Source organism: Rhinolophus ferrumequinum, chromosome 18 (genome assembly GCF_004115265.2).
Source record: "Rhinolophus ferrumequinum isolate MPI-CBG mRhiFer1 chromosome 18, mRhiFer1_v1.p, whole genome shotgun sequence".
Taxonomy (NCBI): Eukaryota; Metazoa; Chordata; class Mammalia; order Chiroptera; family Rhinolophidae; genus Rhinolophus; species Rhinolophus ferrumequinum.
In genome coordinates this window covers 28475316-28492557 of record NC_046301.1, presented here as the reverse complement: position 1 = coordinate 28492557, position 17242 = coordinate 28475316, and the positions used below count along the sequence as shown (strand labels likewise).

Below are 17242 nucleotides of genomic sequence, written 5' to 3'. Positions count from 1 at the left end.
AGTTTCAAGTAATCAAGATACATGCTAGGCCTTGAGTATTTTCGTAGTGACTAGAATCAAATTTCAAAATGGTCTCTTTTGCTGGGCTATCTCAAGCTTAGAACAGTTATCCTTTTAGGGCATCCTATAGCCTTTTGTGATTATCATCACCACAATATGTGTACATGTAACATATTGGCCTTATTTGACATTATATACCCAGAATTCACAAACTGTTTAAGCACAGTAAAAAAGAATTCAAGTAAATATTAACTACATCAACCTTGAACATCACAAATGTGTTTTTCCAGATAAAATATTAAAATATTGAAAACATTTTATTATAAAATTATTAACTTTGTAGAAAACATATATTATAGTTTATGAACTTCAAATAACGCACAGCCTGCTTGATTTTCAAAGACAATAAAGACATCTTATTTTTAAGTATAGGCAAATACAGATTTAAAATAATCTATACTCCTCATAATTTAGTTTAAGTTAATATTTAAAGAATAAGCTGTATTATTTTCTTCTCAACACATCTTCCTAAAATCTTGGTTTATATTATAGAACTTAAGATTTAGCCCTACATTTTGAAGGAATGTAAGCTCATGTTAATATTTTCTAAAGTTTAACACACACAAAAAATGTTTTTAATCACCTTTTCAGTTTGTTAGGTACAATTTCCTGAACTGAAATAATACATACATTATAAGAAAAACCTAAGGTGAAAATAATTGAAGACAAAATACCTCATGAAGACAGAATAATTGAAAACGGAAAACCTAATGCCTACCAAAAAAAAAAAAAAAAGCTCTCTAAACAATGGCCTTAAATAAATACTACTTATTGCTTGGGTAAGACAATTATGAGCAGAGGTACTTCAGGTGAGATAGCAATAAGGCCTTGTGACCGAGGCAGAAAGAACCAATTGTGGCACACTCAGAAACACATCTAATTTAAATTCAGAATCCACAGAATTGTCTCGCAATTCTACATTGAAACTGAAGTAGAACTTGATGCGATGTGGTACGCTAAGGCTGTGAGAAACGAGGCTAGCAGCGTTGTTGTCACACCTTATTTCTGAAGTCTAGAAGTGTGACAATTTGCTAATGCTTGTTCTGATTATATTTCATCCCAGTCTCATCTTAACATTGAAGATTATTATTCATCACCTTATATTTTCAAATTTATAATCAGTCCTCTATATACACATTCTTTATTAGCCTCAATTGAAGAAGGGACACTACTGAAGACAGAAATAAAAACGAAAACCTTTTTTAAACAATATAGTTATATAACTTAAGGTTTTTATTTAATTTTTAAATGTCTAAATATGATAAGAGATTAAAAATGTATTTTATGTCATACCAAAGAAAGCATTACTATCATTTAAATGAATTATATTTAAGTCTTAAATAGAACAAAAAGCCTTTCCAACATGAATTGGATTAATCTCTCCAAAACTGAACACTCCTCCCCATTTGTGTAAACAATTATTAGTTGTTTTCTATCTGTGTTATGTGTATTCTGTTCTTTAAGAAATTATTAACAAAATAACATTCACTAAACCAATAACTTGGAAGATTATTTTTATTTAAAATAAATATCTACTTTATTTTAAAATACTACAGAATTCCTTTTAACAATACATTTTAAATAGAACTTTATAAACATTTCAGGAATCTACTAATTGCATGGTATCACTGTCTCATGAACAATGAGATTTTTGGAGACTGAAAGTTAAAAGTTTAAGGAACACTAACTGGTCTAAGGAGAAGAGTACTAAACTTAAGAAAGTCACTTAACCTCTACGAAACTAGTTTTATCATTAGTGAACTGGAGTTATATCTCGCCATTCATAGAACTATTCTTGGATGGAATCAGGGAAACGACAGCCCATTACAGGCTACATCTACAGTCCCTTCCACAAGGGGGCACATTTTTTCATCTCAGTACTTGCATACCTTTACCTCTCCCCATCCCAGCAATGAGCTTTGCACACAATATATATTGGCAGAACTTGTCCAAAAAAAAACAAAACCCAAATACCCCAACCCCTTCATACTGTAAAACAAATTTCTCTCAGGCTAACTGCACCCATTAAATTCTGGCTAAATGGTTCATACAATAATTATAAAAACAGTAATCCTACATTGAATGACTATAATGTATCTAACACAACATTTGATGTTTTTAATAATCTTAATTAATCTTCATATCAACTCAACAAATTAGGATTATTACCCCTATTTTTCAGATGAGAAAATACTAAGGAAAATTAAATAAACTGTTCAATGTAAACAAAACAAAATAAAACCCACTAACTGTGCCAGAACTCAAAATCTGTTTTGATCAACACAAACTACCAAGTACTTTGCACTACAATACTTTGCCAGTTTTCTCAAGACTGTCTTCATAAAGAAAATAGGTAAAATATAATAAAGTGATAAAACGTTTTCTGCTTTCCTAAGTCATAAAACATGAAATGTTTAAAAATATGTATTTGTGTATAAACAAACAAAACACTTGCTATTTTCTAGCTTCCTCCAAACTACAATATTGCTAAGAGCTTCACTAAAGCACTAGTGAAGTGTTCACTTAACTAAAATAAAAATAACTACTACACACGTTTGATCATTAACTATTAGAAATCATTTATGAAAAAACTTTTGCGTATTAAATATCCCCCACACACCTCCATGTTTAAGAGGGTTGCTTAGTAAGTATTCTTGATGTAAATAAGTTTTGTGCAGAATTTCAACCATACATATTTAACCCAAATAGCACCTAAGTCAGACCCCAATATAAATTGGCTAAGAAGTTATACTGAAGGCTAATGCTGGTACTAATTTAACTGAGACTAACAGTGAGTAGGAACTGCAGACAAAACCATGTATATGCAGAAAGTATGAAAATGTATTTGGAAATAAGTTTAAGGCTTGCATTAATCTAGTTTGTGTATCATAATTTATGTGGTCCCTAATCTTATGTGATCAATTTTTTTATTTTTAAATAGGCTTTAAAAATATGTGTATGCCTAAAAGACATGAACAATTCGTTAAAGCTCTTAATGTAAATTGTTGGGTTTTCTTTCCAAAAACTATGATCCTAATAGGTGTAAAACGTCTATCTATAAATATTTACTATAAGAAAGTCTGTGGTAATTTGATAGAAAAAATAGTTTCATAATTAAAGCCTCATATATTCAATTATAGTGTTTTAAATATTTTATTTAAGTTATAGACATTTGCATGTTCTCTTCTGCAAATTACCTACTCTTGCCCTTTGAATATTGTTATATTATGAGCTGAGTATTTTTCTTATTAATTTGCATAACTGAGTTATAGTCTGACTTTAAATCTTTGTCTCAATTGATCTTTTAATTATTAAATTTTTTCATCATACATTATACTATTAAGAGTTTGCTAACTCTTAGAATTTGATCTTAATTATGATACAACGTGAGACTATAAAATGACTCCCCCACGCCAAAGACAACTTATTGAATAATCCATCACTTTCTTCATTGATTTGGCAGGCTTTCTCTATTACGTACTACATCCATCCTTACACATGAATTCTGTTTTCCTTGAACCCTCTGTTCTATTGATCTATTTTTGTACAACTAATTCCAGCCCACCTAAGCCACTGCTCTGATAATCACACCATTTAGCCTGGACCTAATTATGGCTGGAAATTGCACTGTCCCCATATCACCAACTTAGGCATTCTGCTTTCTATCACCAACCACCTCCTACTTTCTTGCTTGCTTCCATGTTCCATATGTTTTCAAGGTAACCCCTTTTCAATTCAAGCATGATCTTCATCTCCAGTCTTTAACACTCTACTACTTCCTATATCTAGCCCTCACACCTCTTATCTTCCCTAGTCTAATATTTCAATCACATACATTAAACACATCTTTACTGAATGCCTGTGATCTTCTGGCACAACACCAGAGAAAACAGAGCCAAGACAGAGAAGTTCCCTGCCTCTTGAGGCTATCAATCTAGTAGGCAGACAGAACAACATAGAAAGTAATAATTGTTTCAATTAAAATCTAAATAAAAGGACAAGCCAGTAAAGGAACCAAAATGTAGGACCTACTTTTTGTAGGAGAAAAAAAAAAGGGAAAAAAAAAAACCTATCTAAGATGATACTTGAAAATGAAAGCAGAAAAAAAAAAAAAAAAAAAAGATCGTGCTAGGAGAACACATTCCAGGCAGAAGGCATGCAAAAACAAAGCTGTGCAGTCAGAAAGTGCCTGGCTTATCACTCTATCCATCTTTGTATTACACTCATTTAAGAAAACTTCAGTCCTGGGGGAAGCCAAATCTTGGCTTTCTTTATGTGGAGAAAATTACTTAACAGTGCATTTGAGAACACCAACTCAATTGCGCCTCCATTGCTTTGGTCAATTTGCTCTCCTACTCTCTGAAACTACTATTTCAAAGCTTCTCTCTCCTTAAAGCCCTCTACCCGCCAATCTTCTTACTCTCAGCTCAGCTCTTCAAAGAGAAAAATAGAAACCATCAGATAGAAACTCCCTCAATGCCCCAGCTCCCCACTGCAAACCCACCATGGAATGTCCCTGTTAAAACAAAGGAGGGTATTTTCCTTAAAGCTACTTATTCCACTTTGCTCCTGAATCCCTCTCCTCCCACCCTCAGAAAAATTATTCGACCCTTTTCTTTCTTGTACATAGCATTTAATTTCAACCTCTCTGTCTGTGTCCATCTCCAGCCATCACTTCAATGTGACAGCTTTTTCCTAAATCAGAATTGTACAAAGATTAAATGGGCTGCCATGGGAGATAACTGCCCATCCCTGGAATTGTTCAAGAATAAATTGGATGCTTGATTGATAGGAAAACAGTAGAGAATTCAAATACGAGGTTGGTCACTGAACCAAGTGCACATGTGAGGCTTCTTCTCACCTTAAGAATTTCTGATTTAAAGATAATAGATATGGTCTACCGGGAATCTCTATTAAACGTCAAGTTTTGAAGTAGACTCAGGGGGTTATCACTTTGCGAGGGGTGTAAATGTCTAATCATTAAGTTGTTTTGAACACCTAAAACTAATAATTAAAAAAATGTTAAGTTTGAATAGCCAATAACTAAATCCTTGGATACATCTATGGATTTCTCTGTATGAAGGATATAAACTTATAGGCCACATGCCTGTCATCAAGTTTGAAATGAATAGCCTTCAAACTCAACTAAAATGAATTAAAATAATACACAGGGATCCTCTTTTCCAATTAAAAGCCAGACTACAGGCTGCAGGCTCCAACCATGTCAGAGCAATTTGGAGTTCACACCCACAGTCCGGATTTTCAGACATTTTCATGGTAGCTGGGGACAGCAGAAGTACCACCAAGATTTTCCTCATGAACTTACCTCAGTCTACTCAAGGGAATAACACATGAAGCTAGAATTCCCCTCAGAATATGCCTCCATAAATTCTAGAAACAATTGACTTCATTCTGATACATTTACCTTCCAGGAGTTCCATTCAGGTCTGCATATACTTGAAGAAAGCAGTGGTAACCGCTACAACCTCAAGCTGTGTTCCCTCTACTGACCTTTAAAACGTATAGTTATCTCAAAGTTTAGAAGACAAGGGCTCTATCATCACGCTTCAATGTATATAAATTAAAGCACAGATTTTATTTATACTGTTCACTATTCTATTATAGGGGATACTTTTGAATAAATGTTCAAAGAAATCAAATTCTAACAATAGGCAGCTTGGGGTAAGGGGCAGAGAGTAAATTTACCCTGATGTACCATCCTCTCCTCCTCTAACATTTGAAAATGAGATTGCTTCCTAAAGATTTAATTATGAGGTTGGTGCAAAAGTAATCGCGGTTTAAAAAGTAAAAAAAAAAGAAAAATTGCGAAAACTGCAATTATTTTTGCACCAACTTAATACAAGTTAACACTTAATGCATCAAAGTGGAAATCTGAAAAGTTAAAGGCCAGATTAACTATATTTCTTATTGCAAAATAATAGAGAAATTCTTAATCACCCAAGAATCTGCAAATAATTGTATTTGTGACTGTCAATTATTAATCAGTATGCTCTCTATAATATCCTTGAATTATAGAAAAGTGTGTAACTAATCTAATACCTCCATAAAACAAAATTAATTTTCTAAGATCTACTAAATTTAGGACTTACATATGTTTTGGTCTGATGGCATTCTAATTGGTCAGTTACTTTTAGTATTTTTTTATTTAAATAGAAATTTAGCACTGCCTAAATACGTTAATGATCCTGAAACTCCATAATGTTTCTAAAGAAAAGTATTTTTATCACCTTATCTCACAATTCCTAAGAAGCCAACAATTACACTTTGTAAAGTATTATGTTCTTTTTGTTTGATACCATCCCAAATCCCTTATTAGTAGTATATATTTGAAGACTCACCCCCAAAGGACCTTCTCTGCATATTTTAGGCACTTTTCCTAAGTTTGCACTTTCTAAGCCAATGAATTATTCTTTAACAATTAAAATTATTTTGCTTTTAAAACATGTTTTGAATCCATATTTCTAGGTTCTTTTCTACATATTCACTGACATCATAAAAATTTATTTTAAACATGTAACATGTATAGGTAATAAAAAAAATGCAAGAAAGACAATTCAATGATCCGATCTTAACATCTCTTCCTTTTGTCATACGCAAGAAAAAATTACTATAAAGGCTTAATTCTGCAATTTTCCTTACAGCATCAGTCAAAAAAGAGTCATAAACCTAATACATCTATAGTCAAATTAACAAAATATTGATAAAGTCAAGAGAACTATTTCCATTGTAACCACCCTATTTAATTATTCTGGTAACTGTTAACAGCAGAGACAAACACAATTAGATAGTACTTCCTACAACAAACATGCAACACACTACGTCTGCGTGAAGTATAAATATCAATATTTTATGTTCACAGATGTACATATAATATACACACATATATTTACTTTATAGATTCTATCAATAATCATAAAACTCCTTGGAATACATGCAAATGAAGCAAAGGACAAGAAAAACCTCTTCTTACCTGGTAGATATCAGAAAGACTGCTGCTCCCAGAATCACTAGTGATACTACATCCTGAATGGCTAGAAGACACGTGGGTCACCTGTGGGTGGAGACTATCAGTAAGGTGTAGTTTTGTGAAATCTGCAGGAAGCTATGGAAGGAGCAAGAAAAATTAGGATTACTATTTGAATCAAGAACTCCAAGAAGACATTTAAAAGTTATATTATGCTCTACATCATTTAGCCAAAACTATTATCATTTTTAATTCAGAAATTACTAAATACCGTCCTATTTACCAAAAATCACGAAACAAATTTTTAAAGTTTATGGGCATTCAATGAACCTCAAATAATACTAAATTCAATGTTTAAATAGGTGGGTGTTGTGGTTAAGATTAACTTGGGTAAGCATTTAATTCAATGAACTAAAATTTTCAAATTACACACCAATGAGAAAATTAATCTACTATTATTTGTTAGCTATCACAAATGCAACTTTGTGACAGGAAACACCTAAACAAGCAAATAGATTTGAGGTTTTTATGTGCCCAAATGATGTTTAAAGATTATTTTTTTAAAGAACGAGCGTCTTAGAATCAATGAAGTAACTATGCAAGGCTCTGTGGAGAAACAAAGGAAAGAATGCTCTCAAAGAACTTAGAAGTGAGAAACTTATTGACAACACTTAGCTACCTATACACATGCACATAAATATTATTTTACTACTTGTCCATGCTGAAATCCTAAATAAATATAGCCTCTATTGAACAGATTCACTAAGTCTCCCTCACGTGCTTCCATCACTCCCCCATATGGCCAAGAAAATGCATTGAAAATGGAAACAATCATACATTTGCCCACTCAACAAGTATTTACTGAGCCCTTTTACTATGTACTAGTCAGTGAATAAGACATTAAGAAAATACTGCACTTAACAATCTTGCACTCTTATAAGTCATTACCAATTCTTTTGCATTAAAAAAAGACGCTATCTATAATATCACGTCTATTATAATATTGGCCAATAGTACACATGACATTACAAAATATATGCTAATTGACATCATGCAATACTGATATCATTCTCTTTCCTGTCTGCATATTGGTCCTTTTTAGCTGTTGAATAATAATAAATACAGACTGCCTGTTAAACTAAAACTTAAATAAGAGTTTACCTTAGCAACCTTTCCCTTTTTCCCTTTGACCTCATCCCTTTCTCCCCCTCCAAAAATAAGACGCCATTCCAAAAATTAGAATAAGCCTCATAAGGGAGATGATTCAGGTTTATGACAATGACCAACGGGTTTTGAAATATCAAAGTACCAAACAAAGAGGCAAAATGTATTTACATCCCACAATCATTCAGACCTAACTTAATAGATTATGATATTTAGTAATATTTAGTATAGTCCATACAGAAATGTTTTTTTAACTTAATGGGAGACAGGTATCAAAGGAAAGATTTAAACATGAATTTATTAGGGGGCATATGATGAGATGCCAAATAAGTGGATAAAACACATATGTTGGAGGGGTTCAGAGAAGCGAGATGTTTATTCGAATGTGCAAAATCATTACAAACATGATGTATCCCACTAAGAGTGTTTTTTAAAATAATCATCGAAGATGTGAAATATTTAGGAGACTAACAATTTATAGATTATTAGGATAGGTAAATACCTCTAAATTAAGAATTTATATGTTTTATTCACAATGTGGGACAGTGAAATATTTGCAGGATTTCTTTAGGAACATTTGAAGACAGAAGATGCATTAATGACTATGATTTTACTTGTAGTTCAGTGATAAATAGCAGATATTAAAATAATATGAGCCGTGATAAATAGCCTCCATCATCCTATCCGCATTCCCATGTAATTCAGTCACTTAACACAGAAGGCAACTGGGAAAACATTACTCAATGGTTCAGAGATTTTAAAAGGCATCAATCGATACGTGTAATTACAGAACAACAAACTGATTTCTATTGATTATCTTTTATAGACATGACTCAGGTTGATATGTGTCATACAGCATGATTTTTACAAATTAAGTTATAAATATGTCAAATGAAGATATAACTATCTAATGAATTGTTACTCACTAAACAATTATTTATTCAAGTCTCATAGGACTCTCTTGTCTTCAGTATCCATCAGCTGGTCATCTTTCCTGACTAAGAATTTAATTCACTGTGTGGAAAGCAATAGGGGCTCTAAGAGCTCTAAATCTAATAGAAGAGACATGGATTCAGCCTTTATGTGGAACACACTCTATTAATCTATGTCTCCTTGCAGCCGCAAATACCAGAATTACGTGGCGATGTTAAGCTAAGAACCATAACAACTGTCTAAAGAGAAAAGAAGAAATACGTTCACTCTTAAGAATTCAATTCTATTTTATAAATATTTATTGACTATCTGCAGTATCAGACACTCAGGAACAGGGAATATCAATCTCAAGGTGAATAAAACATTCCCAATTCCAAATCTAACTTCTATTACCCAAAAAAGTCATTGAAATAGGTACTACGCACAAGGGAAAAATAAATCATAGTTTTACAAACACGAATTTTTATCTCCCCAACATCCTCTATGTTCTTTGCAGAAGAGCATGAAATAACGTTCTATTAAAATAGATGCCATGTTTAAGAAAGCTTAAAATTTTCCTTCATCGATTGGGATAACATTACCATGATTAGATTTTATTGAGAGGCCACCTCAGCCAAGGTTATGGAATGGGAGACAGTGTGGAAGTTGTTCCCACAAAGGAAAAGAGTGTGAAATGCACTGATTTGGCCTAGTAGAACAGAGACTGAGCCATGCCTCATGGAAATGGGTCGTTACGAGGCAAATGAACTATACAGGGATTGGAAGCCAGGGGACAAACACTGGCACAGGCACCCACATTTAAACCTGAGGGCAACAGGGGAACATAGAATCCCTAGGGAGACAGTAACTCATGGTCTGAGGAAAATACACAACAAAGGGGCACAGCATGCCAAAAACAAGGAGATTCACTTATTCCAAACTTTTTAAATTTTAGAATATTTAAATTACTATCAGTATGCTATCAAATTTCAGATTACAACAGGGCTGCGAATTATCTTTTGACGCTAGACACCATTTATAACAAAAATTATGTTCAAAAAATATTTTTTTGAAATTGGTACTATATATAGCAATTACCTAAATACAATTAAATAATAATTAAAGGGGAAATAAACAGTTTATTCATTTTTATCTTGAACACCAATATTTCACAGCAAAAGAAATCACATATTTTTCTTACCATTTACACATTTTTTATTTTAATATTTGATTATATGAATGTTACTTCTCAGACTTTTCCTGATAAAGCAACCTATATTCCTAAAAATACAGTACTTGTGAATCATAATTGTAATAAACTACAGTTAGGCAAATGACTGACTCACAGTTTAACCATAAACACTACTAACTACATAATAAACAATAAGGATAATATTTAAATCAAATTCTTAAATGCATAAAGTAAGCATAAACTTAAAATCAATCATAATTTTGTTAAATCTAGGTATTAATTGCATGATGTTTTGTTTTCTTTTTTGGGAGAAACAGGGATGCTACAACAATTAGCTTTAAACATGAAATACTACACAAAAGACTTAAGTCTCATATATAAACAGGCATTTGATAATCTTCTATTTATTAGTTAATCTAATGATTGGCATTTATAAAATTACTAGCTAATAAATGAACTCTATTTTGAACATAAACACAATGAGTGTGAATGCCTTGAAGTTTCTGACACTGAGTGAATACTTTGTTGAACTGGTAAAATTCCTCAAAGTGGTGATAATGTAATAGAGACGAGGGTGGCTACCCTTCCTCCCCCCAAAAGACTTCGTTATGTTCATGTTTTCAAGCTCTATGAGGAAGAGTCAGTATATCACTGGACATGTAATGGAAACGTAATAGTTTCATGTTTCACGATGCATTACTATCATAGTGCTGAGGAATGCAATAGTTAAAGAAAACAAACAAACAAAAAAGCACAAAAAAATGCTGCCACCATCAGCTGAAATTTATTTAACTGAAAATTTCCCCAATTTATCTTTTAATCACTTTATTTCAATAAATAGTTACAACAGAACACACAAGGTTTGGGGTGATTGTTGGAATCTATCCAATCGTTCCTGGCAATTTATTTTGATTCACACTACCTTAAGGTAAATTAAATATCACGCTTAGTACTAAAAACTAAGAATTTACCCAAATTAATACTGTTTTCTCCATACCATCACTGGAGTTAAGTGAGTAATCTTTATGCTCACGTTATAAAGCTCTGCAAGAAAAAGTTGGTGTATTACAGGACACATTTCCTATTTTTCTCTGAGGTGTTAGTGAAAATATAGTCTCTTATATTTTCCATTCATTCATCATTTATTGAAACTTTTGAGGAATAAATGAATGACTGAGCCTAAAGCACTTAGAGTAGGGCCTGACACACAGAAATCACTAGAGAAGTGTTAACTATAAATTGTCACATGCCAGACTCTGTGTAAGACACAGGTCCTTTTCCAGCTCTAGAATTGCTGTAGCTGGAATCTACTCGTAAGATTGAATACCAGAGGGTGACTGAGTTACTCCCAGAAGGGGCTTTAGTGGCCAAAGTCATCCAGCTACAGATAACTATTCCCTTACCCACTTTAGAACTCAAGTTGTGTTTTAAAAGAAAATTCATATTTCCTTTCTCTCTGAGTGTACACATACACATACACACATATACCGTTTTAATTTTTCTATTGATCTTTGCAGATACTGCTAGTTCCAGCTCTGACACTCTGAGCTGTTTCTACCTAAAGTTTGAAAAGGCAGGAATATTATTTCATTATTTAGTATCTCATTTTAAAGACCACTTTATAATATGGTCAACTTTCATTTCTTTAAATCATATTTCTTTAAGAACACCAGAAAAGTATAAACATTTGGAGTCCTAAATATTATTCATCAGAATTTATGTTTCCCTTATGCCCCCAAAGAATATGCTTTAGATCCAATACTTGTCCTTGAGTACTTCATCCACCAGTATTCCACAAAGCAAAGAAAGATTTTTGCACAGTATACAATTTCTTTTGTTCATAAATACATATGAAGGCAAGAAACAGTCTTCCCAAAAGTGTTTTGAGGTAATTTAATAAACTATAAATCTAATAATATTTCTCATTAAAATTCATGTAGACATTTTTAAATGTTGACATGACTAAGCTTTACAGGAATGGTTCCACAAAAGTTTGCTTTACACTTGTATCTACTAGAGAAATCTGCCCAAAACTAATAATTTGTAAGAATTTAACATTCCCCCAGCTTTCTACCAGGCTCATTTTAGACATACACGGAGTTATCTTCAGGTCAACTTCCTCCTTAGTCAAGCAAACTTGAGCAAGTTAATTAATTTCTTAGTACCTTAGTTTCTTCTGTAAAATGAATGTAACATAATATAATGATTAAACGAAATAATCGTGTGACCTACAGAATCTACCTGACAGATGCCTCTCTCTTCTTTTTCATTCCTTCTGTCATTTTTCCAGTCAAGGTCCTCTATCATTTTAGGTCAGATATTTTTCAAATTCAATGAAAAAGAAACTAACTTAATTTTGACACTATCATACCTAATACTACAAATATAGCAGTTCATTTATATATACCTCCCTCTAAAAGTTTATATTTTACATTTTAAATAAATCATACATTCATATGGAGGGGCTCACTGCTTAGAATACTATACTAAATTTTGCAAAGTAATAGCCACATTGTCATGATATACTTATAGTGCAATTACTCTCTCTTGTAAACTTCTAAATTTCCATAGCTAAGAATTCTCTCAAAATGATAGTCTGTGCTTCTGTGTGTGCAGTCTTACATTTGACTGCAAAAACCTCCAAAACAGTCATGTATTTGGCCCAGAGACATGCTGCCAACTAGGTCTGGTTTAACAACAAAACTTTATTCTTGCCACCCTGGGCACACTACTTCTAAGGACAGTCTGAACAGAAACACCACTGTGCAGGGGGGCAAGTACAAATGTGGTTATGCTTTCTTTCAAAAATTCCTTGCTACCTCTTAACATTAAAATAATGTTTTACAGAGATCTGTAACAGAGAGAATTTGATATTGATAGAGCCTATATAGATGAATGAATATTACACATAGCTTTCTGTCCAAATATAAAATTTTATGTGTTAGAATTAGCCACTGAAATGTGGCAGTGACCTAGCCTTCTCCCCAGGGCAGAAAGGTCAACCTCATGTTTTTTTAGAATCAGTTAACACATAAATAAAGCATAAGCTTCATTGGCTATATATAGTTGGGCAAATTATCATCTATTTAAAAATTCCTACATTTTTGAATTAGGGAAATTTGAATACAAATGCAATTAGGTACCTAAGACGCCTGTTGAGGAAAATGAACAATCAAAACCAGTAAATTGACTGAAAGGCTGCCAGTCATCTGATTGACGTTTTCAAGCAAAAACTTTTAGAAAGCCTTCTATTGGATGTTGAAAGAAAGCACTGAATAAAAGGAAACCCACATGACCTTCACTGCAAAAGACAAAAGTGGAATCCTTTAGTTTGATGAGAAAGTGTATGATCTGATTTGAACACCATATATTCCAAAATGTAAGGCTATGCCCCATTTTTCTCAAAGAGAAGGCAGTAAGACCACCCGTATACGAGTAACTATGTGCCAGGCCCTATTCTAAGCACTTGGAGACATATTAGCTCATTTAATTCTTACAATAATCTTATGAAGTAGGTATTATAATGAACATTTTGGATAGGAGGAAACTAAGACACAGAAAAGTTAAGTGATTTGCACCAAGACCATATAGTGAAAAAGTGGCGGAGACAGATTCCAGTCCTAGAGGTCTGGCTCTGAAGCACACACACGTGAGCATTAATCTGTAATGTATTTATTAATTTATTAGGTGACTTAAAAACTCTCGTGGATAGTGATGAAATGGTCAAATGGTTGCTTATGTCAATTTATTAATATAGTTGCTTATAAAATTTCAAAATCGTATAAAAATATTAATTTAAATTATAATTCACTGTTTTGAATTATATGTGACATTGTACTACATTAGTAAAGTTGATTTTTCCCTTGTCTTGCAGGTTCTTTACATACAAAATCATTTACTATTTACTATATAAACTAATCTTTAAAAAGTTATGGTGATATCCTGTACTTGAAATTTTGAGACCACATATCCAGGTCTCAAAATCATTATTAAATCTGTGCAAACCATAAAACTTCTTTAACCTCTTTATACCAGTTTCACCAGATGACCCAATAAACATTCCAAGCTAGCATTGCTTGAGGTCATTTCTGCTTTGTGTTCTTTAATGAAGAGTACTTTCTTGTGTGTGTGTGTATTTTTTTTAAAGGTAAAATACATTGAGAGAACCTCAAAATATAAAGGATGGAATCAACTCCTTTTCTGCTAGTTAATTCTGGCAGAAACAAAACCTTGCCTGATATATAATTTCTCTAACATTTGACAAGCAGAAAAAAATTATGCACACATATATACAGTTTGTTATAATATAAGCTAACCAACTAATTTTATCACCTTAAAGAAGACAGCTGGCATAGTGAGAGATGTTCTATAATTAGTATCAGACCATTGAAAGTTTGTCATCTGAAAGACAGTTGTATTTTTTCAAAATGAAAATGTTATTTGGGACCTAAAAGAAAACAAATTGTTTGTATAATTTTCCACAGAAATACTGAGGTAGTTTGTTAATTTTCATGTACATATGGCCAAATGCAATGTCCTGTTGCCTGTTAAGAAGCACAGTTTTATGATGTTTTTCAAATGACAGCCATTCCATCTTACCCCAAACACATACACAACATATAATCCCCTTTTCCTTTTTCAATGTATTTGCAACCATCAATAACCACTGATCTGAAAAGCACACATTTCTCCAAGGAATTCCAAAGAATTTCTAGATCATTCAGTCCAAGAAATTTTCAATAAAATACATGGCAACTGTTGGCACTGAGTCAGGTAATTTAAAAATTCTCTTCTGGGGATGGAGAAAGATATTCCACACAAACAGAAATAAAAAGAAAGTTGGGGTAACAATACTTAGACAAAATAGGCTTTAAAATAAAGAATGCAACAAGAGACAAGAGTACGACGTAATGATAAAGGGATCAATCCAACAAGAAGATATGATTAACACTTGTAAACATCTATGCATAAACATATATGGGCTATATTTTAACCCAATCTCTGCACTCGTCTTCCCCCATATTTAAACAGTACACATCTTAAAGAAACTTTACACTAATATAATGCAAAAAACAACTCAATAAATATATATTTTAATAAGATTTGTGATTATCTATATAGTAATACAAATAATCTTCTACAGCTAATAAAAATTGAGTTCTCCGTATCTTGTTTTCCAAGACCAAGTATGATTGGTGCTATGGATGTAGCAATCCCTGGAGGGGGAGGGGAGTTGCTGGTATACCAGAAGACAGCTTCTATGATCCACTAGACAACAACTTTGATGAGCTCCAAAGGGACTGTGCTTAGTTATCCCAGCCGTACAAATGCTCAAGGGAATATGGAGTTAGGGAAATAAGTGTTTAAAAGTCAAGGAAAAATGATTGCTATGGGATCCATGGAGGACCCTAAGCTGCCTTCTTTTTGAACAAAAATAAACAGTTGGTTTGGGAGAAAGCCTCACACAGAATTAAAAACATTAATCCACAAGTAAATTTTAACTCTAAAAATTATAAAAGCTACCTTACATCCAAATACAAATGTACTTAGGTGTCTATACAATAAAATACCATAAAATGGCCAAGACTGGCTAACCATTAACCAATGTCGTCTTCTTCCAGGGAACACGGCTGCACCACGTTTCCCAACTTCCCTTACAGTTACATACATGCCAATATAATTAAGTCTTTGGAGTATGAACACACAGAAGTGATGTATGCCATTTCTACACCTTATAAAAATCTTCCACAAGACCCACATTATCTTTCTCCTTGCATCAAGAGAGTCTCTGTATGAAGACAACAGAAGCTTTGCATTAAAAGTTAGACAACTGAGCCACAAAGCGGAGGGACCTGGATCCCTGAATCACTGCTCAGAAGGGAACTGTCCACTAAAAAGTGATCAAGAGCTCTTGCTTTGGATTTTCTGCAAAAGAGAAATAAACTTCTATTATGTTTGAATGCTTATGTGCAATTTTGTTTGGCTTGGTACAACAGCTAGCACAATCTTAATTCATACAAATATTATAATAATTTTTGTGACCTATTTGTGAAATATCTTCCATAATGAAATTCTGAATTCCTTAGGGAGAAGTAGGGAGGGCTCTGATAACATCCTGACCTCATGGTATTGCATGCAGTTTGAATACAAGAAGCATTAGAGTTCCTTTGCTTATTCAGTCAGACACATTTATTGAAAACCCACTTACTGCCAGTATGCCAGGCACTACTCCAGGTTTTCTAAATACAGCAGTAAGATATAGCTCTCACGGATGTTAAAACTTGTGAGTAGAGACAAATAATAATAAAAGGGTAAGGAAGAAAACTGTTAAATCGTTGTAAGAACTGCATTCAGCAAAGATTAAAAGAGACATATGGTAGAGAGTGACTGGATAGCCAGGGAAGATCTAAGATGTGACACTGATATTGAGATGAGAAAATTATTTTCTATACTCCCACTTATTTCCTGAAGGGATAGTTCTAATCACACCATTTTAACTAGATACACACACACACACACACACACACACACTCACATCTTATACATATAATACACATTTTATATATAAATATATATTACATTTTATATATTTGTAAAGTGTGTTATATTTATATTTATCTTTGTGTAAAATTGAGGTAAGTCTAGCATATCACTAAGCCAAAGGAGTATAACTACTAAACATTTTATGAAAAATTCTTGCGCTATTTACACAACTTAAAAACAAAACCAACTAAGTATCATAGTACTGCACAAACCAAAGACCAGTATAAAATATATTTGGAGTTGTTCAGTGCCCTATGAGTTGACAGCACTAATATACACTCAAATTTGAAGACACAAATATTATATGATGGGAATATAAGGCTTCCAAATAATTATTTGTTCTTGAAAAGTACTGCTGAATAGGTTACATGTAAAAGTAAGTCTAG

General features: G+C 32.8%; 1 protein-coding gene across 11 annotated transcripts in view; it reads right to left on the bottom strand.

Moving 5' to 3' along the window:
* RAPGEF2 (Rap guanine nucleotide exchange factor 2) overlaps positions 1–17242 on the bottom strand; it is a 210468-nt gene that overhangs the window by 37742 nt on the left and 155484 nt on the right. For all 11 annotated transcript variants that reach the window (XM_033133894.1, XM_033133900.1, XM_033133896.1 and 8 more), the window contains one exon: positions 7052–7183. In XM_033133894.1, the coding sequence (XP_032989785.1) occupies positions 7052–7183 (132 nt within the window). The remainder of the gene's footprint in view (positions 1–7051; positions 7184–17242) is intronic.